Source organism: Narcine bancroftii, chromosome 8 (assembly GCF_036971445.1).
Source record: "Narcine bancroftii isolate sNarBan1 chromosome 8, sNarBan1.hap1, whole genome shotgun sequence".
Lineage (NCBI taxonomy): Eukaryota > Metazoa > Chordata > Chondrichthyes > Torpediniformes > Narcinidae > Narcine > Narcine bancroftii.
In genome coordinates, this window is record NC_091476.1 from 5,770,577 (window position 1) to 5,795,651 (window position 25,075).

At 44.1% G+C, this 25,075-nt stretch overlaps 1 protein-coding gene across 10 annotated transcripts in view; it reads left to right on the plus strand.

Moving 5' to 3' along the window:
• Positions 1 to 3,213: 3,213 nt before the first annotated feature.
• LOC138740299 (ectodysplasin-A-like) overlaps positions 3,214 to 25,075 on the plus strand; it is a 126,736-nt gene continuing 104,874 nt past the window's right edge. For all 10 annotated transcript variants that reach the window (XR_011342810.1, XM_069892760.1, XM_069892761.1 and 7 more), the window contains exon 1: positions 3,214 to 3,610. Coding sequence is in view for 9 of the 10 variants with exons in the window: in XM_069892760.1 (XP_069748861.1) it covers positions 3,365 to 3,610 (246 nt within the window). In the remaining variant the exon portion in view is untranslated. The remainder of the gene's footprint in view (positions 3,611 to 25,075) is intronic.

The following is a 25,075-nucleotide window of genomic DNA, read 5'->3' on the forward strand; positions in this document are numbered from 1 at the left end:
CACAGTGTTGTTTCAGTTTACGATGGTTCTCACGCTAGCAGCTGAGAAGGCCAAGGATGGACAGGTCAGTGTGGGAATGGAAAGGGTTGTTGAAATGGCATGCAACTGGAAAGTTGGGATAGCCATTACAGACAGAGCATAGATGCTCTGTGAAATGGTCCCCAAGTCAGTCTCACTGATGCAGTAGAGGCCACATCGGGAGCATGATTAGGATGGAGGAGGTGCACATTAACGTCCCATATGATTGTTTAGGTACCTAGATGGTGGTGAGCGAAGAGGGAAGTGCAAGGAGTCAATGAAAGATGGTTGGCGAGATATGAGGGGACAAGGGAGTCATGGAAGGAATGACCCCTGTGGAAGGCAGAAACAGGTGGGAAGGTGTAGATGTGGCTGGTGGTAAGGTGAAAATGATTTTGATCTTGATGTGTCAGGTTGAGACCCTCCATCAAGAATGACAGTGCGAAGAGAAGATTTCCAATATAAAGAGGCAAAGGGAGCAGTGAGATAGGAGTTTAAAAGCAATTAGTTAATCCAGGTGAGGATGTGTTGATGAACAGGTGGAACCAGATGAGTGAGGAAAGCAGATAAGAGACTGGGAAGTGATAAACAAGGACAACAGAGGGTAGCAGATTATAGAATCTGAAAAGAATGCAAGATTTGGAAAGAATGGTGAGCAGAAGTAAACAGCAAGGGAGGGTACTGGGAACCCAGTGGGTTGTGTGTGTGATTGGAAGATGAAACCACATAAGGAGGGAAAGAAACTCTGCAATATTGGGCTGGGAGGCTTGAGTTTTGGAAAGAAGAGGTACGTAAGTGGACCTGAAATCGGATAATCATTGGGCTAGAGACTACCCAGTGGGCAACTTGGTTAATTGGCTTCTATAAATCACTCCTAATGTGTAGGTGAGTGGTAGTATCTGGGAGAGCTGATGAGAAAGGGGGTTGAATTTTTAAAAGTAACTAAAGTAAGATTAGTGTGAACGAATGTTTGATGGTGAGTACAGAGTTGGTGGGATGAAGAGATGTTTCTTTGCTATATCTTTCTGTGGCTCTCAATCTCAGATGCACACAGGAGCGTGAGTCTGTATGGCTTGGCATGACAACACCACCCACAAATTTGCTGTCAATGCCATTGTAGTGGGTAGTATAAAAGGGAGTGATGAGTCAGGTATACAGGAGGGACACTGAAAACTTGGTTGAATGGTTTACTGACAACAAGCCTGCATTCAATGCCATCAAATCCAAGGAGCTGATTGCGGACATCAGGATGGGAAAACCAGAGGTGTACTATCCAATGATCATGGGGGGAATCACCTTTACTTCGTCAGGAGTTTGCAGAGGTTCAGTATGATATCTGAAACCTTCTACCGACCGATGTGTGATGGAAAGTGTGCCGACCGGCTGCATCATGGCCTGTTAAGGGGACACCAATACATCTGAGCAGAAAGCCTTGCAAAAGATCATGGACACAGCCCAGTATAGCACAAGCAAAACTCCCCACTATCGAGAAAATCTACATGGAATGCTACCATAGAAGGATCTACACCACCTAGAACATGGTCTATTCTTTATGCTGCCATCAAGAAAGAGGTATAGGTGTCACAAGACTTGTACCAGGTTCCGGAACAGCTGCTCCCCCTCCACCATCAGACTCACCAACAATAAACTCAATCAAGTACTCATTTAAGGACTCGTACTTTATTTATTACTGAATACTTTTTTTCTGTATTGCACAGCTTGTTTACATTTCTCTCTTTCTTGAGTTCCATTTATTGCATTACCAGTAAGTAGAAATTTTGCCTGGTCTGCAGGAAAAAGAATTGCAGGGTTGTATGTGATGTTTTGTACGTACTCTGACAATAAATCTGAATGTTCAACTTTGAACAATCACTGGTAGACTCTGAATTTTGTTCAAGTCTGAGGTCTGCTCCTTTATCAACCAGAGGCAATGCTAAATCTCAATGAGACGCACGAGATTTCAGATGTTGGAGCCAGGCGCAAACTCATCATCAGTATGGAAAGGGGTGAATTTTTTTCCAGCCTTTATTGCCTGAGGCCAATGTGGTGCCACAGGACACATTCAATAAAGGACCTTTGATTTGTGGACATTGAGTGTAAAGCCTATATAGCCTGAATATACCTGAGATTATCCAGGACGGGTCAGTCCTTGGAGGGAACACCAGGTGCTGTAGGTTTCTGTGAGGGGCGCTGGACAAAGTGGGGACTCTCCGTCTGCCTTTATGGTAGACAAAAAGTGAAAGAATTCCAAATGTATGACAATAACGGAATCGTTACCTTTCTATCGCAAGCCTCAATGGATGAACGGTTGACTGTCCATTTCAGTCCATGAACACTGCCTGACCTGTGGAGTCCTTCCAGGTTCTCGTTGTTTGCTCAAGATTCTGGTGCCTCCAGTCAGGGGTATCTTGAAGAAAAAACACACAGAAATGCTGGAGGAACTCGGCTGGTCTGTATTTTTGTGTGTGTTTTGATTACAATCTCAGCATTGCAGACCTTTGTGTTTCTCTCCCCAGGAAAGACAGCAACTACTGTCAAGAAATTCATTTTGGGAAAAACTTGCTGCTTTGCAATATTAAAAATCCCTTATGGTGACATGGAAAAAAATCCCCAGGTAATGATTTCTACAGAATGACTGGGGGAAACGATCTCCAGCACCAGTTGGGAGCGTGGAGGGGCTGGGCAGAGCCGGCCGCTTCTGCGCGACCGTGGTTCCCGACTGCGCAGGGGCTGATCCCTGCAAAATCAGGCGGACCAATGAAGGGGAGGCGGGCCTCTGGGGGACCAATGAAGGGGAGGCGGCCCACCGGGGGGGACCAATGAAGGGGAGGCGGGCCACCGGGGGGGACCAATGAAGGGGAGGCGGGCCACTGGGGGGGACCAATGAAGGGGAGGCGGCCCACTGGGGGGGAACCAATGAAGGGGAGGCGGGCCTCTGGGGGACCAATGAAGGGGAAGCGGGCCTCTGGGGGGGACCAATGAAGGGGAGGCGGCCCACTGGGGGGACCAATGAAGGGGAGGCGGGCCTCTGGGGGACCAATGAAGGGGAGGCGGGCCTCTGGGGGACCAATGAAGGGGAAGCGGGCCTCTGGGGGGGACCAATGAAGGGGAGGCGGCCCACTGGGGGGACCAATGAAGGGGAGGCGGCCCACTGGGGGGACCAATGAAGGGGAGGCGGGCCACCGGGGGGGACCAATGAAGGGGAGGCGGCTCCTTGCTATGGCTTCTAACCCTCTTCAACTTTCCCTGCGTTCAGCGCTGAAACCAGTTCATTGGGATTGAGGGAAAATCCGCCCCTGAGTGCGATGCTTTAGAAACAAACCGATATACATTTGCACCTTGAAAAATGGCAACCAAAAGTTTCGAGGGGAAGTTGTCGAACTGCGAGGAAAGTCTTCCCACAAGCGGCCCGTGCACGAAGCGGTGCAACCACGGCGGCGTCTTCCTGAGCGTCCTTGTGCTGTCGATGTGCCTTCACCTGGTCACCCTGCTCTGTTACTTGGAGCTCCGATCCGAGGTGAAACGGGCACTGAAGCAGCCCCAGAGGAGGAGCGAGGGGTCGCGTTCTACGGGTCGGCCAGCTCCTCCCGAGGTGAGCCACATCCCTTCCCCAACCTCGGCCAAAGTCACGGCGAGGCCATTGCACTATTTGGGGGGGGGAGGATGTGTTCTTTTTCCAGCAAAGAAATGTATTCTCATCAATGAAATTTGCATATCACAGTAAAAATCGGTTCCTTCCAGGGGACAACATGAGATGGCATCTTTAGAATGAGCGTCCAGATTCAATTTATTGTCAGAGTTATAAAACAGTGTCCTATTACATGAAATTTTTTCTTTTCCCTGCTGCAAGGCAGACAGATTTGCCACCAGAAGGAATTGCCTAAGCACCACTAAGCACGGGGTCCAGTCCAAACCATTGGCAACCCGAACTCCAGATCCGAATCTTCGACACGGTCAGGGGCCCTCCAGCACTCTCGGAACTTCCTCCCATCCCAGTTGCGATACCCCAGTTCAAGCCAGTTTACAGCAGTCCGCAGCCCAGCGCGAGTCTTCTGACCGCAGGCCACAGCTTCCATGGGTTCCTCGCCTTGAGTCGCCAGCAACCCACTGCATGCACTGGTCCCTCAACCGCAGAGCTCCCTCATTGGGTTGTCACTGTGGCTTGTCTCCTCCACTTGTCCTTCTCAGACAGTGCGTGATCTTCCTGTCCTCTGGTGCCTTGCTCCAATCCTCAGCTTCCCCACAATCTGCAGCCCCTTGTGGCTACAGCGGCTCTGGCAGCACTGCCCTCTTGGTCCAGGTTGGTAATGATAGGGTGGACATGGAGAGGATGTTTCCTAGGGTGGGTGAGTCTAGGACCAGAGGGCACAGCCTCAGAATACAAAAAATGTCCCTTAAGAACAGAAATGAGGAGAAACTACTTTACCCAGAGGGTGGCAAATTTGTGGAATTAATTGCTGCGAGCAGTAGTGGAGTCCAGATTGTTGGGGACTTTATAAACTCCAGTGTCATATGATGGTCTCCAATGCCGGCATTGTTAACATTCTCTGAATGGTTTCCAACATCCATCCTTCAATAAGAAGACAAATAGGGTACCCTGTATTCCAGGTGTGGCTCCATTGAAGCTTAATCTCCTTACTTTGTTTCCAACTCTGTTAGCTCTCCTGCATACTAGCATTGTGTGAATCACACGTTAGGGTATCAAATACCTCTACATCTCTGAGCTCTGTGATCTTTCACCATTTTGAGGTTTGTTTTTTCTGTGAATATATATACTTTCACATTTTCCAGAAGTCAGATATTCAGACTTCAGATTTTTGTCAAGAGTACATGCATGGCATCAAATACAACTTTGAGATTTTTTTTCCCTGTGGGCCAGGCAGAATTGCCTCTTATTGGTTGCACAAAAAATTCTGCTCAACATACAACTGTAAACAAGTAAAGAAATTAAAACAAACTCTGTAATACAGAGATTTAAAAAAATCAATGAAGTGCAAAAGTACAAGTCCTTAAATGACTCCCTGATTGAGTTTGTTGTTGAGGAGTCTGATGGTGGAGGGGAGCACCTGCTCCTGAACCTGGTGGTGCGAGTCTTGTGGAACGGATACATCTTTCCAGATGGTAGTAGTGTGCTAGCTGGTATGGATCCTTTATGATTGCTGTTGCTCTCTGCCAGCAATGTTTCCGTGTAGATATTCTCCATGCCTCTCATGTCCTGGGTTGTGTCCACTACCTTTTGTAGGGCTTTGCGCTCTTGTATATTGGTATTTCTATACTAGCCCATGATACAACTGGTCACTTCTGTCAAATCCAAACCTCTGCAAATTCCTGAGGAAGTAGAGTTGATGACATGCCTTCTTCACAATGCCATTAGTGGGTTGGGTCGAGGAAGTTTCGTCTAAGATGGTGACTCCCAAGAACTTAAATTTGCTCCACCTCTGATCTCCTAATAATATGGCTCTGCTTTTGCTTTCCTGAAGTCAACAATCAGCTCCTTGATTTTGGTGACATTCAGTGTGAGGTTCTTGTTGGTGCATCATTCAGCCAAGTTTTCAATTTCCATCTTGTATGCAGACTCATCCCCTTTTTTATACAACCCATACAGTGGTATTGTCAATGAATTTGTAGATGGTGTTGTACAGAGCTACATTTTCATAGGAGGGGGTGAAGAATGCAGCCCTGTGGGGTTCCAGTACTAATGGAAAGTGTGGAGATGTTCTTGCCAGTCCTTACTGATTGTGGTCTGTAGATGAAGAAATCCAGGATCTAACTACACAGTGGGGTTTTGAGTCCCAAGTCTTGGAGCTTACTGATCAGTTTTGAGGGGATGACAGTGTTAAATGCTGAACTGTAGTTCATAAAGTGCATCCTGATGTTTGTATCTTTGCTATCCAGATGCTCCAGGGCTTTGAGTAGAGCCAGTGAGATGGCAACTGTTACTATGGTAGGCAAATTGGAATGGATCAGTGTTGCCACTCAGACAGGAGCTGATATGGTTCCACTCCAGCCTTTCAAAACCTTTCATCGTTCTCACTTTCCTTAATTTAGTCAGATTTTTGCCCACACAAGTACCTGAAAACTGTAGTAGCCTTAATCCAAGAAATTCATGGAAATAGATAAAACACTAATCTCTGTGGTACAGCACACATTACAACTTGCTGACTTGATAAGGATCTTTTGTTTTCTGTTAGCCAGCCAGACTTTATCCCTGCAGATACATCATCTTCTACACCACAAACTTTTATTTTCTGCATCAGCTTTTGAAGCCATATCATTTGAATTGTTTTGTGAAAAGCTTATTGCATTGATCACACTTTTATTCATTGCATGGAGAGACCTGGTGATGGGTGGGGTGAGTGAGTGGGAAATGTGTTCTCTAATTTACTGTGTGTGTTTGCGAGGGAAGTAGGATGAATTGAATTGCCTGTTGTAACGTGTACCAAACTACAGTGAAAAACTTTATCTTCCGTGCTATCCAGGCAAGTTGACCCACACTTAAAAGTGCAGCAGATAGTACATTAATAAAACAAAAGTACAGCGTCAACAAGTGCAAGGTATAGTGTGAAACAGGAAGTCTGACACTGGGATTGTCATAAGTTCGCAAATGTGCCTGAGAAACTCTGCAGTCCCATATCGGTCAAAGATCTATATTAAAACCATGCTCAGGGCCTGAGCACTTCATTAAGGTACACTAGAACCAAGTGCAGGAGATAAAGAAAAGTTTTCTGAGAGGAAGTCCATTCAAGAGTCTGATAACAATAAGAAGTGGAGAGTCAGATTTCCTGGTCATTGCGAGACACTTCTTGGCCACAGCAAAGTTGTATACCCATGGAGAAAATTACTTGTAATTTAAAGAATGAGTATGATACATTCATTAAGATATGGCAACCATAGTTGGATTATGTAGGGGTCAAGGTGGTATCCTTGAAAAATTAGACCTTTGACGGTATGTGAAACTATATTTTTGTACTCATGGGGGGGTGGGGAGGGGGATGAATTTTGCAGATGTTTAATAGATTTGATGCATATAAAATTTTAAAGATTGTGTGATTATATATCTTGTTTATATTAATGAAATACTCAAAACAGTCTGATAACAGCAGGAAATAAACCACTTAAATCTGGAGGCTTGTGTTTTCTATCTAATAGAAGGGGAAAGAAGAGAGTGTCACTGGAGTGGTTGAGTGGAAAATAAAACTACCTCTCAAAAGATATTTTGCTAGTGAATATCGTTCGGAGAGGATCTAAAACCATTCAAGCTGATGGGTGGCACAGTTAGCACCAGTGACCCGGGTCCAAGTCCATTCTCCCTGTGTCTGCATGGGTTTCCTCCCACCCTTCAATAATGTACAGGGGTTGTAGGTTAATTAGGATATTTGGGTGACATGGACACGTGGGCCAGGAGGACCTGTTATCGTGCTGTATGTCTAAATTTAAAAGCTAATATTTTGCATGTGGATTTTTTTCATGCTGCTGCAACTTTCAAGGTCTCCAGATTTACCATTTAGACTCTTGCTTCTGAGGTCTGTTACCTGTTCATATCCTGCAAGAAGATAGGTGGCTTATTTGCACAAAACAAGCTCCTACAAACTGTAACCAGGAGCAGGTTAAAGAAGAAATTCGAGGGCAGAGAAATACAAGGAGAAGTGACAGTAATCGGCAACTTGACAACAGATATAGCAAAGAGTTTGAGGGTCGTTTCATCTGGTTATGCCTGAACAGTCAGATTACAATACACTTGAACTTGAAAAGACCCAAATTGGAAGGATACAGAATTTAAAATTTAGTTAATGCTGGGAATCCAATTTGAGAGTAAGTGGCTACAATAAATCAACCCAATTGTAGGCAGGTGGAAGGAGAATGAACATGTGGGAGAAAATGGGTTGCAGGGAAATCAGTTGGGGAATGGGAATGACAGAGTTGGTCTGAGAACTGGCACAGATTTGATGGGGCCCAATGATCTCTTCTGCATTATATAAAATTGGAATTAAAGTACGGGTTTTTTTGGGGGTGGGCATCAGGAGTATGCTTTTACAGAGAGTGGTGAATGCCTGGAATGCATTGCCAGGAATGGTGGTGCAGTCGGGTACAATAGGGTCATTCATAGTCTCTTACACAGGCACGTAGAAGCCAGAAAAAGAAAGGTGTGAGGTAGGGAAGGCTTAGATTGTTGAGTAGCTTCATGTAAGTTGGCACAACATTGTGGGCTGAAGGGCCTGTGTTGTACTGTTCTCTCTCTCTCTGTAATGCCTATATAATATGGTTTTATTTCAGTTCGTATATTACTGCAACAAATGTCTCTTCAAATGCCTTTTCAAAGCAAATGTCATAATAATAGTTTTTTTTTTAATTGAGGTGGACATCTGAAATTAAGATATTAGTTACATCTCAGCAACTGTATCTTTGGATTTAATGACAGAAGTTTGCATTTTTGTAGTACATTGATGTGAAGAATACTTGCATAATTCATAATCCCTGTAGTCAAATAAAACTAAATTAACATTTTGGTATCGGCAAATATCTGATTGAAACCTATGTAATTATATCTTCATCATTGTCTTCATAAGGAGTTCCATTTTGATTAGCTCAGAGATGACTATTCAGAATGGTAGAACAAGGATCAGAGGGTTTCAGTTACAATTTCCAACATCCATTTGCCTGCAGGCTAAAGCAACCATTTCCGTTTTATTGGTAAAACACAATGGACCTGCTGCCTTGCAGCACTTGTGACCTGGATTCCTCCCTAACCTTGGGTGTTGTCTGTGTGATGTTCCCTGTAACCACATAGGTTCCACCCACATTCCAAAGACATGGATGCCTTAGTGGGGTGAATTGAAAACATTAGAGTGGGGGTGGGGGAAGAGTTGAGGATGTGGGGAAAATACAAGTTTGGATTGATGTACATGGAGTCAGAGAGAAAACCGGCTTTTCGCCCCAACTTGCTCATGCTGGCCAAAATGTCCCACCCACACTCGTCCCAAAAGGCTGCGTTTGCCCCATATCCCTCAGAACCTATCCTATGGATGGGTGGAGTTGTGGTTGATGTTCACTCAGTGGGCAGAAGGGCCTCTTTCCATGTTGTATTTCACCAGCCACTATCTTGCCAAATTTGTGCAACAACTAAAATTTTACAAGAAATGGATAACAATTTTTTTAAATTCTAGAATTTAAACTGAATGGATTTAAACAAGTGGAAAAGCTGGGTGGGACTCAACTGTTACTGGATCCCGGACTTCCTCATGGAAAGACCAAGTTTGTCTGGGTCGGTAGCAGAGTGTTGAGCACTGGTGCATCTAAGAGTTGTCTGCTCAGCCTGCTCTTGACCCACTTCTGCATACCAGATCCAGCTCCAACAGTGTCATCAAGTTTGCAGATGGCACAAACAGTTGTCGGCCTCATCAGCAACAACAATGAGTCGCACTACAGAAAATCTCGTGAAATGGTGGGAGAGCAACAACCTGAGTCCCAATGTGGCCAAGATGAAGGAGATGATCAAGGACTTGAGGAGGACCAGGAACATCCACCCTCCGCTACACATCAACAGCTCTGTAACAGAAAGAGTGGAGGGCTCAAAGTTCACTTAACTAGTGACCTATCCTATTGTGTGCACTCAACATCTCCTCACTTGTCAGGAAGTGCAAGAGCAACTGCACTTCCTGAGAAGACTGAAATGGGAAAGGTTACCAGCCACCATTTATGTCAAACTTCTATAGAAGCTCTATCGAGGGTGTCCTGGCCAACTACATCACAGTCTGGTACAGATGCTGCAGAGAAATTGATCAGAGATCAATCCACAGGACCATAAGAGTGGCAGGGAGGATCACTAGAATATCCCTCCCCTTTCTCTCCCCCCCCCCCCCCCCCCCATGATGTGATCTACTCTGATCGTTGTCTGAAGAGGATGCACAAAATCATCGAGGACCCCCTCCAATCTGCACATAGCATCTTTCAGCTGCTTCCATCAGGGAAAAGATACAAGGGCCAGCACCACCAGGCTGAGGAACAGCTTCTTCCCATGGACAGTGAGAATGCTGAACGACCAAAGGAACTGCTCACACTAACCGTCCGAGACTGCCATGTTCATGAAACAGTAATTATTTATTTGTCCTACCTATATATTGTTTGTGTATGTGAGCTTTCTTTTTGCACCGAGGACCGGAGAGTGCTGTTTTGTCGGGTTGTATTTGTAAAATCAGTTGACAATAAACTTGACTTGATCTCCTGCATTGCACATTGTGGTTATTTTTTAAATAAATTCTTGTTTCATTCATATCCTGCAGCCTGATCTTTCCAATTTTACTCCTACTGGCAAATTCAAAGCTCTGTACATGTTGATCAGATCCCCTAATCTGTGACGGTGTCACATGCCTACAATGTTTTATTCCTCACAAGTTTACACTGGCCTTGAAGTGGTCATTTGTGCATCTGAAATGACTCTTTATGATGGTGTTACCTCAGGCTACTGCTGCTGTTATGGGGAGCAGAATTAGGAAATGAATGACAATTCTTCAAAGCAAATATTCCTAATGGAATATTGCGTGATGGCGTACTGAGGTAGGTCTGGCTTTGTGTGTTCAGGAAATACAGCATATACCTTGTCATTGTCATTTGTCACAGAGTCCAATGATCATCAGACAAGTTGGCAGGACAATCAAAGAAAGAGAGATTAAGTAGGACAGGCTTCTATTTGTAGATAAATGAGAGGTGACCTCATTCAAATGTGCAGAATTCCCAGAAGGCTCGGCATAGCAGAGAGAGGGGGCAGTGCAATGCACAAAAAGCTGGAGATACTCATCAGATCCTGCAGCATCTATAGGAAGCAAAGAGTAACCAATGTTTTGGGCTGGAGCCCTTCAAGGTATGAACAAAAAGCAGGCAAGGTACCGGAATAAAAAGTGGGGGAGGAGAGGAGGGAAACAGGGAGCATATTTACATTACAGTAAAATCTTTTGCGTTTAAAATCTTTTGCGTTTTATAAGAATCTATCAGAATTTATTGTCACAGATGTTGCAAAATTTGTTGTTTTGCAGCAACATTATTGTGCATTACATGTACAAAATTGCTAAAATTAAATTTCCAAATACAGAATTTAAAACAAATAGTGCAAAAGAAGAGGGGAAAAAGTGTCTGTGGTTCGTTGTCCATTCAGAAATCTGATAGCGGAGGGGAAGAAGCTGTTTTTGTACAGTTGGGTGTTTGTCTTCAGGCTCCTGGACCTCCTTCCTGATGGTAGCAGTGTGAAGATGGCATGGGCTTGGTGGTGAGGGTCACTGAGGATAGAGGCTGATTTCTTGAGACATTGCCTCTTGTAGATGTCCTTAATGGAGTGAAGCCTGATACCCATGATGATGCTGGTTGAGTTCACAATTCTCTGTAGTGTCTTCCTGACCTGTGCATTGGCACCTCCATACCAGACAGTGATGCAACCACTCAATGCTTTCCATAATACACCTGTAGAAATTTGCAAGAGTCTTTGGTGACGTACCAGATCTTCTCAAATCCCAACGAATTACAACCACTGGCGAGATTTAATGATTGCATTGACACGAAGGCTCCATCATAGATCTTCAGATATGTTGACGCCGGGAATTTAAAATTTTTTACCCTTTCCACTACTGACGCCTCACTGAGAACCTGTTTGTATTCTCCTGGATTCCCACTTCTGAAGTTCACCATCAGTTCCTTAGTTTTGCTACATTGTGTACAAGATTGTTGTTATGGCACCACTCAGCTATTTGATTTAACTCATTCCTGCACTCTTCCTCAGTGCTGGCTATAATTCTGCCGACAATCATGGTGGAGGGAAACAATTAACCTTAATGTTGACGAATCGCTAGAAGGCCCATTTGATGAATGGTCTTTGACCTGATAAATTAATTCCATTTCCTTCTCCACTGATGCTGTCTCATCTGGTGAGCATTTTTAAAATTTAGGTCATAATTAACCCAGGTTTATTCCCAAAATTATGGGCAAGTCTTGCAGAATCCTAACCCCCATCTTAGTTTCTGCTGCTGTTGGATGTGAGGTCTTCAGTTTGTCTGGGCACAAATCTATTTAGTTGCTTTGAAATCTGGGCTACTTGAAATCTACCTTAAATATCTGGGAATGGAAATGCTGGAATATAAAGTAACGGGTTTCCTTTCTTGATACTGGCCAGGCAAACAAACCTGAGAGGATACATCTGCTGGAACACGGGTCGAAATGAAGAAGATCATTCAATATGAGTTATAATAAAGGAAAGTTAGACCCATGTTCCAGCATTTGCATTCAATGCCACTGATTGATGGTAGTCCAGGTGAGAAGCACCGTTACATCAGCTCTGCTTTAGAATATGTATACTATCTCTTTTGCAGTTTTGGTTTTGAGCAGAATGCGGCCATCTTAAAAATATGAATGGCACCTGGAAGTACAATGTGTGCATTTGAGACAAATCTTTCAATCTAGTTTTAGGTGGATTTCTGATTGGAGCATCAGCTTTGCCATACACCTTATCTCCACAAAGGTGACCTGCTCAGTTTGATGTGGATCTCTATAGATCAGGAGGACTCAATCTCTGATCATCAAACTACGTTCAGATATTTGGTTATCATAACAATTAAACATACTTTAGAGCAGTGGATTTCAACCTTTTTCTTTCCACTCACATACCACTTTTAAGTATTCTTTATGCCTTCAGTGCTCTGTGATTAGTAAGGGATTGCTTAAGGGGGAAAGTGGGTGGAAATAAAAAGTTTGAAAACCACTGTTTTAATCATCCCTAATTGACTCGTTATGTGCAGGGTTTCCAAACTCCAAAGGAAATGGGCCAATGACCTTTTTCTTAAGCAAAATATTTCAGTATCAATTGGGTCTAGAGGAGTGATTCTCAACCTTCCCTTCCCACTCACATCCCACCTTACTCAATCCCTTACTAATCTCAGAGTACTGATGGCATAGGAAATACTGAAAATGGTATGTGAGTGGAAAGAAAAAGATTGAGAACCACTGCTTCAGACATGCATACAGCACAGTCACAGGCCATTTCAGCCCATGAGCCTTTGCTACCCAATCTACTCTCAGTTAACCTACACACCTGGTACATTTCAAAAGGTGGGAGGAAACTGGAGCCCCTGGGAAAACCCATGCAGTCATGGGGAGGATGTACAAACTCCTTACAAACGGCATGGGATTTGAACTCTGGTCCCGATTGCTGGTGCTGTAACAGCGTTGTGCTAACCACTACACCAGCTGTGCTGCCCTGTATGGAACAATCCCAAAATTCCCATGCTTGTTCACAATTCTACTGTAAGAATTCTTTGTTTTACTTCATCGTGACATCCATTATGAGGTCACATATGTAGGTGTTCAGTAATGAATATTCAATATTCAATTCGATTCACAACCCCTCTGGAAATGAAACAAATCAGAATTTATCGTCATGAACAAGCCATGAAATTTGGTGTTTTGCGGCAGCGTCATGGTTCTGTGACAGAATATAGATATGTTTTTGGGAGATAAATTGGGGCAGGTTTTTTTAATGTAGGTCACACTTTAAAACGGACCTCTGCTCATTCTAGACATGTTGGGGCCTGCAGTCTTTGCAAAAGCTTTGCAGAGTGCCAAGGTGACTTCACTAATGGATTGTTGTTACAAAAAGGCAACAGATGAAAGAACTTGTCAGAGCTGCAGACAGTCTGGAGGGAAATTGCTGTTCTAAGAGGGTCATGTGGTTTTGCAAGCAGAAAGAGGTTTTCTCTGTGTGTGTGTGTGTGTGAGAGAGAGAGAGATCAGTTCTACAGAATTACAGTCAGCAGCAGCAACTGGGACTGGAACAGGACAAGCTGACAAGCTTGTGGAAAACCCCATTTTGGAAGATGGATTGTGAATGCTTAGTTCAGCCTGGTCAAAGCCCTTGTGGTTCATGCAAGAGGAGAGGACTGGCTGTCTGATGTTTCACTTGAATTAAGAGAAACAAAAAGGCACTCTGTGGTGACCTGAGAGAAAGAAGTTATCATATGGAGAATCCTGAGGGGGCAAGTTTCTCCTTTGACTCATGGATATCCAGCTATGCCTGCCTTTCTGTTGGCTATGTGAGCAATCTGCAAGTCTATACAGGCAAAGCCCCTCAATTAACTCCACTATATCAATGACTACTTTGGTGCAACCTTGTGCACCAAATACCTATTCAATCCCATTGGAAATTCGAGATCCAGTCCTGAACCCTCTGATATGATCAGGAAACCCGAGCTCATTGACCTCATCCACTTTGCTGCCAACGTCCACCCCAACCTCAAATTCACTAGGTCCATCTCTAGCAACCCTCTCCCTTTCCTTGATCTCTCTGTCTCCATCTCGGGATCCTCTCAATTCCTCCCATCTCTATCGCATCTGAACCCAGGATGAGGGCTTCCATGCCAGATCATCAGAGATGTCCTCCTCCTTCAAACAATGTGGTTTTCCCTCTACCGCCATCAAATCAGCGCTCACCCGCATATCCTCCATTACCTGCCCATCTTCCATGGCTCCCTCCACCACCATGTGCAAAATGGACAGGACTTCCCTTATCCTCACCTACCACCTCACCAACCTCCACATCGAACACATCCTCCTCTGCCATTTCCACCACCTACTATGTGATTCCACCACTAGATGCATATTTCCCTCTCCACCTTCCACAGGGACCTCTCCCTCCATGACTACGCCTCCCTTCCTTGGGACTTACCTCTGTGACCACTGGAGATGCTCCATTTACACTAATACCTCCTAACTCACCAGCATTCGAGGCCCCAAATAGTCCAACATTTCACTTGTGTATCTGCAGGTGTTATCTACCTCATCTGGTGCTCCATTGTGGCCTCCTCTATATCTGGGAGGTTGCTTTGTTGAGCACCTCGCTTCTGTCTGCCACAATATCGTTGATCTCTAGGTGGCCACCCATTTCAATGCCCCATCCCCTGCTGGCATGTCTTTCCATGGTCTCGTGCACTGCCAGACTGAGACCACGTGCAAATTGGAGGAACAACACCTCATCTTTCGACTGGGGACCCTCCAACTGGATGGCATTAATATTGATTTCCCTGGCTTCCACCCCTCCCCCAACTTTCTTCCCCCATCGCCTTCCCCCAGCTCTGACTCTCTCTTCCCTGACTCCTTTCGCACAGACTTGATAAATTTTTACCTCATCCTTTTGTGGGTCTGGATTCCTCCTCCAGCCGGTAATGTCTGAATTCTGAGATTTCCTGCTTTTAGCTCATTCTATCTATTCCTTGAAGAAGGGCTCAGGCCTGAAACATCGGTGACATATATTTGCTTTTTATAGATGCTGAAAAGACCGGCTGAGTTCCTCTCGCATTTTGATGTGCTTTTTTTGGAACATTGACCTGCCAGTCTCGCTCCTCCTGCAACCAAATCTCATTAATGGCCATAATGTCATAACTCCAAGTTCTGATCTATATTCCAAGCTCATCCACTTTTTCTCTAATTCCCCTTGCATTGAAATAGGCACAACTCTGAACATTGTTCTCATTTTGCTCAACCTTTCTATTACTGTCTTGGTCTCCAGACCAAACAACTTTTCCCACAACTTCACTATCTCTGATGGTGCTGTGGTTCCCATCCCCCCATAATTCTAGTTTAAACTCCCCACCCCCGCCCCTGCCTAGAGCAGAACCTCCAGTCCTGCTGGTCCAATTCCAGAATCCTGTCTGAGAATTTCTTTACAACCTGCCTTGGCTCTTTTGAAAAATTCTATTCATGCATACCTGGGTCTGTCTCTGTTCCTGTACTTCCTAACAAATTACATTGAATATTTCACATTACCTCTCCTTTCCAATAGGAATATCATTTTACTCTTTATTGAGTTTTATTTGACCTTCATTCATCCATTTCACTAACCTGATAATATCCTTTTGAAATCTATTGCCGTCCTCAATGTTTACTGTATTTCCAGGTTCCAAGTCAACTTACAAGCGCCAACATTAAACCAGTAGATTTCACTAGTAGTCACTCATGTCTTAACTTGCATATAAATTCTGGAGATAATAGCTGAAACTTTTTTGTGCATTTCGAAGTAGAGATAAAGAGTATTTCACAAACTACATTCATATTCCAAACTCTGGAAGGAAAAAACAAAGCGAATGTCAGATTCCGGTCAATCTCCTGCTTTATGTCTGAGCAAACAAAAAGGAATTGAAAGGCTCGGGGGTGGGAGTGGGTTCCACGTCTGCTGCTGAACCTTCCGAGTCCCTCCGACTCCTCTTTGTTTGCTCAAAATTCCAGCACTTGCAGCTTTTCTTGGAAGGGTTGCAGAGAAGATTCATGTGAATGTTTTTTTGGACAGGAGTGGTTGAGTTCTAGGGAAAGGTTGGATAGAACCCTCAAAACACTACGGCACAGCAGCAAGCCCTTCAGCCCTGAGAGTCTGTGCCAAACTATTATTCTGCCTAGTGCCACTGACCTACACCCAGCCCATATCCCTCCATGTCCCTCTCATCCATGTACCTGTCCAAATTGTTCTCCACGTCATTGCAATCATGAAGAAGATTCGCCAGTGGTTGTATTTCTTGAAGAGTTTGAAGAGAATTGGTATGTAACCAAAGAACCAAAATTCTTCAGGCATACCGTGGAGAGCATTTTCTCTAGTTCCATCACTGTCTGCCTAAGTCAGGAAAAAAACTCCAGAGTTGTTAACTCAACCAGCAACATCACAGGACTAGTCTTCACTCCATCGAGGACATCTACAAGAGGTGGTGCCTTAAGAAAGCAGCCTCTCTCCTAGAGTACCCCCACCACCTAGGCCATGCCCTCTTCAGACTGCTTCTTTCTTTCTTTGGCTTGGCTTCGCGGACGAAGATTTATGGAGGGGACTGCTACCATCAAGAAAAAGGTACAGGAGTCTAAAGTTGAGCACCCAGCGGCTTCTTCCCCACTGCCATCTGATTTCTGAATGGACAATGAACCACAGACTTTCTCACTTTCTCCTATTTTTCTTGCACCATTTTTGAAATTTAATGGTAATACTGCTGCAAAACAAAGAATTTTGTAACATGCTCATGACAATAAATTCTGATTCTGAAATGTTAATTCAGTTGGCAGTTCATTCCACTCTGCATAAAGAAATTCCACCTCATGTTCCCTTTAAACTTCTCCACTTTTACTCTTAGCCCATGTCCTCTAGTTTTTATTTCTCCTAACCTCAGTGCCTGCATTTACTCTGTCCATACCCATCATAATGTTATATAGCCTGGGGGTTTATTCCCTATATTGATGGACAGTAAGGAAGGTTTTAAAGAGACTTATAAAATCAAGGTAGGCATGGACAAAGTGAATACTTACATTTTTTTTCTCAGGCAGATGATTCTAAAACTAAAGGGAATATCGGTTTAACGAGAGTGGGGAAAGATTTAGGAGGGACCGGCGAGGACGTATTTTTTACTCCGAGTGTGTCCTGCATTTGGAACATCCGAAAGGCATTTGGACAGAATTATGGATGAGAGGCTTGGAGTGACCAAGGCAAATGGGATTGGCCCAGAATGCCATATTGGTTGGCATGGACTAGTTGGGCTGAAGGGCCTGTTTTAGGTTGTATAACTCTGACTTCTACACCTGAAGAAGGTGCAAACACTATTCTTCGTATGGTGATAGACAGAAAGCAATCACATGCACAAACAAGTTGCGAAAGTCTGCCAGTGCAAAGGGAAGTGAACTCCTCTGTTGAGAGAGGGAGAAGTGAAGAAAACACAGTGTTATTTTTATTTTAACCAAGGAAGCCTACCATCTGTCTTCTAGTTATTTTGTTTTAGGAGCTGGAGTTCCAGATAAAATAGATGTCGGTGTCCAAACATGACATCACATACAACTCTGAGATTCTTTTTCCTGTGGGTGAGGCAGAATGGTCACTTACTGGTGGTGCAAAAAAAACCACTGTCCTCAACATACACATGTAAACAAATAAAGAAATTTAAACAAACTGTAAAACAGAGAAAAACTCAAAGTGCAAAAGTATGGGAATCAATCTATTTCCTGAGAGCTGCCTTTGAGCGCCAAGCTTAGATTTGGTCATATCTCTTGATTAGGGTTTGAACAGAATGTGTTTCCATTGAGCCAATAATGACACCATTTGATGAATGAATGAAACTAGCAAGCTGATGTAAGTTAGACATTAAACTGTGGTGGAGAGCCATGCACTGTAGCAGGATTTATAATTGTACAGTTGCCTCTGTAATTTGGAGGCAATGTTCAATCGATTAACTGATGAAGCCACTTCATTTTTCTCTGATTTATTTCATGACATATGAGCTAACAGGGGCCTGTGAAAAGCAAAAACTCCTTCAATGGATAAATGTGTGTACACAGCTCTGCTAGGGATACTGCCTCAGCCCCATGATGGAATATGGCACCTGCTGGATCCCGACCCCGAGGCAACACAGGCTGAGCATTATAACGTAAGCTTGTTGGAAGTGCTCAGTGGGACTGTCAGCAGCTTTGCCGGAGGAGATTGATGGGGGTTGGGGGGAGGAAGAAGGAAAATGGCAGTTCAGGTTAGTGGCCTTGGGTGTAATGCAGCATACATTCAGATTTGCGAAACAAAACCTGTCAGATGGAAGTACATGTTATACAGCTATTAATCACCTATCTTGCCATGCTTATACTGTGGCGACTCTCTCTTTTCCCCACCCATTGTTGCTGGTCTTTTCACCACACATTAACATTTCCTGATTCTCTTGCCTGAGGGCTGTGGCTTGTGCTAGTTGTCAGAGTGCTCTGCTGCTCAGTGATATTGTGTTTCCAAGAGCATTATTTGTTTGATTCTCAGCTTTCAAAGAAAGTGCAGTAAATTCTCATTGTCTTTCACCTTCCATCCTCCCTCCTTCATCTTAAGGCTTGGAGCCAATGCTTGCTTTTCTGACCAGGACTCCGTGCTCTGTTTTGCTCACTTGGAATCTTTCTGGTCAGATCAGTTAACTTGTGTGCGATCTATTTAGGGGAGCTGATCCTTGTCTTTACCCCTAAATGCATTTCCTGTCATGTTTACTTCCTCTCTCTCTTACCTCCCCATCTCCACCAATGTCTCACCTGGCTGAAAGAAAGAAAGAAGCACTGACGGCTAATGTGTCTGATTATTCTAGAATTAATAGTCTTATGAACGCTGCAGACTTTATTGGAAGCTCGCTTGATAGTGTCATTGTTTCAGAGCATCCGCCAAGTGGTGATATATGTCAAGGGCAATAAAGGGAGACTCATCCTTGATGGTAATTTTGGCAGTGATTGTTAACATCATGTTCATAGCTGCATAATCCAGTCGATATGTTCATGGGGGAAGCAAAGAGGAGACGACGAAACAGAATCAGGTTATTGTCATGAACATATGCCACAATGTTGGTTGTTTAGTGGCAGGAATATTCTGCAAAACGGTATAAAGTTACTATAAATTACAATTCTGAAAATGCAAGATTTAAAAATATCAATAATTAGTCCAAAAAAAAGAAAATAAGTGGGGATAGTGTCTGTGGTTCACTGTTCAGAAATCTAGTGGCGGAGGGGAAGAAGCTGTTTTTTGTCACATTGAATGTGTGTCTTCAGGTTCCTGTACCTCCTTCCTGAGATAAGGCCATGGCCTGGGTGGCGAGGATCCTTGATGGTATAATCTTGATTTGTATCACATGTGGAAACTTGTCAGTGTTTTAACTGGATTTTGGGTGGTGACAGAACATGCAAATCAACAAATCAGGGGTAGGGCACTTGACCCCCTAGTAACCTGAATGCGCTGGGATTGTCTGATCTCAGAAGTTAAGCAGGCTCGGGCCTGGTCAGTACTTGGAGGGAAGGCTAACCAGAAACACCAGGTGCTATAGGTTTCTCAGAGGGGCGCTGGACAAAGTGGTAACTCTTTTTCTGCCTTACAGTAGACAAAAGTCAAAGAATTTCATGTATTCTAAATGTGGTGTTACATGACAGTAATGGAACTTTTACCTTTGATGAGCAGGTTTGCCTGTTTTTGTCTGCTTTCTTCTCCCCTTCCCACCCACCCTCTTTAAATAAAGAAGTTGTACTTACTGCTTTTCTGCCTCATGGAATCTTTTCTAAATTTATGGAATGTTGGAAAACTTAAAATCGTTGCATTAACCAATTCACTGGCAACTTTTTAGACCCCATGAGGAATTAGCTGGCAGCTTTGACAGTTTCCCTCCCTCACCACCATTCGGGGCCCAAACCGTCCTTCCCAGAGAAGCAACACTTCACTTGAGAATCTGCTCCCATTGTGGGCTCCTCGACCATCAGAGAGACTGGATGCAGATCATTTGGTGGAGGACCCTTCGCTCTGTCTTCTGCAATAACAGGGACCTCCCAGAGGCCACCCATTTTAATTCCACATTGACATGACTGCCCATGGCCTCATTCACTGCTAAACTGAGGCCACTTGCAAATTGGGGGGGGGGGGAAAACAACTCCTTGTACTCTCCTACCAGAAAGCATTAATGTCAACTTCTCCAGTATTTGTTAATCCCCCTCCTCTGGTTTCTCTTTCCCTACCCTGTCTCCTTTCCTCCAGATCCTTATCCCCATCCCTTCCTTCTCCTATTAGAGACCTACCCTCTTCTCATCACTTTTCAGCTTTCTATTGTACATTCTCACCTGTATTCACCTCTTTCCCATTAGCACGTGCTCCTCTCGCTCCCCTCACCATTTTATTTAGTTATCTACCTGTTATTATTCCTCATGACATTGGCTGCTCTGGAAGCTGCATCACATGCTGAGTTTCTCCAGCACATTTGTGTATTACATTCAACCCCAATGTCTGCAGACTTTCTTGTTTAACATCGTTTTTATTTGTTGATGCTTCCAGATAGCATTATTGACCCTTTCCTTCTATTAAAAGATTATGAGAATAAATTGTTGTAAAATCACAAATCCTGGAAATGGTAGTTTAGGGAACATTTGCAGACAGAGAAGCAGTGTTAACATTTCAAGTTGATGAAATTAAAATGGGCAAGCAAATACAGAAACTGGGAAAAGGCTTGTTATCTGAAATTATTGGATTTGTTGTTGAGTCCTGAGAGCTGTAACTTGCCTCGTTGGGAGCCTCTGCTGGAACAGTGCTCGAGTCCAGAGACGGAGTCTGAATGGGAGGGGGGTTGGATAATTTCAATGATTGGCATCCCTTGGAGACCGAATGGGGTATCCCACAAAGCATTCAACAGATTTGTGTTGGATTTCTTCATTGTAGAGCAGACTAATTTATGAGCACCAAACCTTCCTACCACCAATGAACTTTTATGTTCTGCCTTGTGCTCATGTTGTTATCAAAGTGCAAAACCTCTCCATACATCTTTCCACTCACCTCCAACCAGGGCTGAGAGGGATGTGAACCAAGTTCTATAAATGGGACTCACTTGGCCAGCTGCGAAACTCTATGACGGTGTAATCTTCCAACATGCAACTCCTCACACTTGTTCTGGTTAAACTCCATCCTTTGTCAATACCAATTCCACTATTAATCTGCTAATAGTAAGTTAGCCATCTGCTAACTTACTCATCAGACCACCGACACTTATATCAGCAAGTCGTACAGTTTCACACCACCTCGTCAAGGAGCTATGAGGGATGGACAAGAAATGGTGGCCTTGCCCATGCTGTGCAGATCACAAAAGGCAATGAGATGTGTTGGAAATCGATAAGGTCATTCCCCTGTTTTTTGAAATCTGAGTACAGTATTGTTTGCAGATTCTTATCATTATAATGTTTACATACACCCAGACTTCATCCCTAACATCGAAGTACTTCATCCCTAACGTAGAAATACTCGAGATGGCAGAGGCCGACAGCATCAAATCCACGCTGCTGAAGATGCAACTGCGCTGGGTAGGTCACGTCTCCAGAATGGAGGACCATCGCCTTCCCAAGATCGTGTTCTATGGCGAGCTCTCCACTGGCCACCGTGACAGAGGTGCACCAAAGAAGAGGTACAAGGACTGCCTAAAGAAATCCCTTGGTGCCTGCCACATTGACCACCACCAGTGGGCTGATATCGCCTCAAACCGTGCATCTTGGCGCCTCACAGTTCGGCGGGCAGCAACCTCCTTTGAAGAAGACCGCAGAGCCCATCTCACTGACGAAAGACAAAGGAGGAAAAACCCAACACCCAACCCCATCCCACCAATTTTCCCCTGCAACCGCTACAACCATGTCTGCCTGTCCCACATCGGACTTGTCAGTCACCAACGAGCCTGCAGCTGACGTGGACATTACCCCTCCATAAATCTTCGCCCGCGAAGCCAAGCCAAAGACACTGAGAGTTTTGTGGTGTAGGTTTACAGCATTAGTAGATAGAACATTTCAGCACAGTACAGGCCCTTCGGCCCACAATGTGGTGCTGACTGATATATACCTATCCTAAAAGAAGCCTTCCCTCCCTCCCTTCCATCCATATGCCTAAGAGTCTTAAACTTTACCTTATTGTTCCAACCTCCAACCACCACCACTCCTAGCAACGCATTCCAGGCACGCACAACTCCCTGTGTGTATATATCTTTTTTTAAATTAACCCTGATGTCTTCACTAAACTTTCCTCCCTTCAATTTGTGCAGATGTCCTCTGATGCTTCCCTATCCTGCCCTGGGAAAAAGCTGCTGGCTGTCTACCTTCTCTATGCCTCTTATAATTTTGTTGTCCTTTATTAAGTCCCATCTCATCCTCCTTCGCTCCAAAGAGAGAAACCATAGTTCCGCTAACCTTGCCTCATAAGAGATATTTTCCAACCCAGGAAACATCCTGGTAAATCTCTGCACCCTCTCCATAACATTCTAGTCTTTCAATAACTAAATGACTCCTACCTTTGACCAATGTCATAGAACTATTCTTTTTACGCAGTACCATGTTCCAGGACAATGGAGATCAGTGGGATCACCTAAAAGATAGAGTACACTGAGCCAAAATAAAATCAAAGTCCCCTGATTGACAACTGCAACTCACACCTGGAAATTTGTGTATGAAACTTCTCTATTTGATTCTTCTTTCAAGTTACCAGTGAAAATCCCCATATGGGTAGACCCACAAAGTAGTGGATGGAATTCTCGTTTGAAATTTGGATGGTGTAAAACAAACTGCTCCCTTGCATCAATTAGCTATTTTAAAAAAAGCAGTTAACAGAAATGAGGAAAATTAATTGAACCATCAGTGTGGTTCCTTCCTTTTCTTTGTAAAGCAAATTTCAGGGAGTTCCTCCAGTGGACTTTTTTTGCTTTTGGATTTTTTTCTTCTACCATTCTGTCCCTTGATGTGAATATGAACTTCTTTCCAAAATCTCTGGTATGCCTTCTTCCTTGTCACCTCCTCTTCTTTTACCACTGACCAACACCCCTCTGCCTCTGTCCCTCTACTACAGTCAGCCGTGTCATGAGTTCCTGGCAATCTTTATCATTCCGATGTGGCGGGACGTTTAGAAGAGAGAAATCAATGTCTCTTCTCACATTATCGCTCAAACTTTCTTACATCGTGGAAGGAAGTCACTCAGCTTGATGAACCTGTGCTAGCTCTCCAAGAAATCCCATCTGTTTCCTCTATAACATATTACCTGTTCCCTGCTGACCATCTCTCCCCTGTTCTCAAGCCACGCACCAACCTTGGGGATAATTCACACAGCCAGTTAAACTACCAAGCAGTGCATCTTTGGGCTGCGGCAGGAAACCACAGTCCAAGGGAAAACCTGTGTGGTCACTGAGAGAACATGCACACTCTCTCCATTAAGCACCTGAGGGAAGGCTCGAACCTGGTGCTGTGCAACAGTAATGTGACCTCCTATGCCAATAATAAATTATTAATTGCACATTATTTTATGTTCATGCAATCTCTGAAGGAAGGTAGCTGATAGAACATTAATTTTTGGACTATGGATGATGCACAATCAATGATACAAAGACTGAAAGTTGCTGAAACTGAAGACTTTCATTTGCAAGAGGATGGACTGGATCCTAATGTTGGTCACTCACATGGTCCCGGACTCAAAGTGGGGGAAGGCATGTGGCATGATGTCCTTTATAAGGAAGAAAGGTGGAGGAATCACGAGCTGGCCAGTGAGAGCAAAGTCAACAAGGAAAGGTCATGTAATTTACATATGACAAATATGTACAAGAATGGTTTCAACACCATGGGCTTGTGAAGTAGCAGGCATATCTGAATGATCAGCTGTCTGCTAATTTGGTGAAACCGTGGGCACCATTGGGTCAAGCAGCATTCCTGGGTGGAAATGGTCAGCCAACGTTTCAGGTTGAAACTGTTTATCCTTTCATTGAGACTAAAGTAGAAAGGGATTACGTAAAATATATCAGGCAGGGGTGGTGTGGGAAGTCAGAAACTTGGGAGAGTTGAAGAGGTGATGTAGTGCTGAACAGAAGAAAAGAGAGGTAAAGTAGTGGTAGTGAAAGAGACCACTTGTGATTGTAGTAAAAGTACACCAAAGTGCTAGAGAATCTCAGCCGGTCTTTGACATCTTTTAGACAAGTTATATTGCCGATGTTTCAGCCCTGAGCCTTTCTTCAAGGAATAAGCAGAAACTCTGCTTGACCTCCAGGAACAAGAACCTCCGGGTTATATGTGATGTCATGTATGTGCTCTGTCAATAAACTTGAACTTTGATAGCAACTCCTGTGAATTCCACGGCCAATCCAAGTACCTTGAAAGGAGAGGCCCATGACCTTATAAGGTGATAAGGGCAGGAACGGGTGCTGTGGAGTGTTTGCTGAATTTTTCCCCATGAGTCCGTGCCACACAAAATACCCCAATTAACCTATAGTTTTGAAGGTTGGGAGGAAACTGGACTACCCAGAGGAAACCCACGCAGACACAAGAAGATCGTACAAATTCTAACCCACTTCACTAGTGCTATAACGGTGTTGCGATAACCGCTACACTAACCGTGCCCACTTGTCACTGGCTGTTGCCAGCATCTGCCTCGTTTCTTACCTTCTCCTCTTTAAACTAGTTATCTTCCCTCTTCACGCTTTGTCCCATTGTAGGGTCTCGACAGGAACCCTCGATGATTCCTTTCTCTGCGCAGATGCTGCTCAACCTCCAGCAGCTG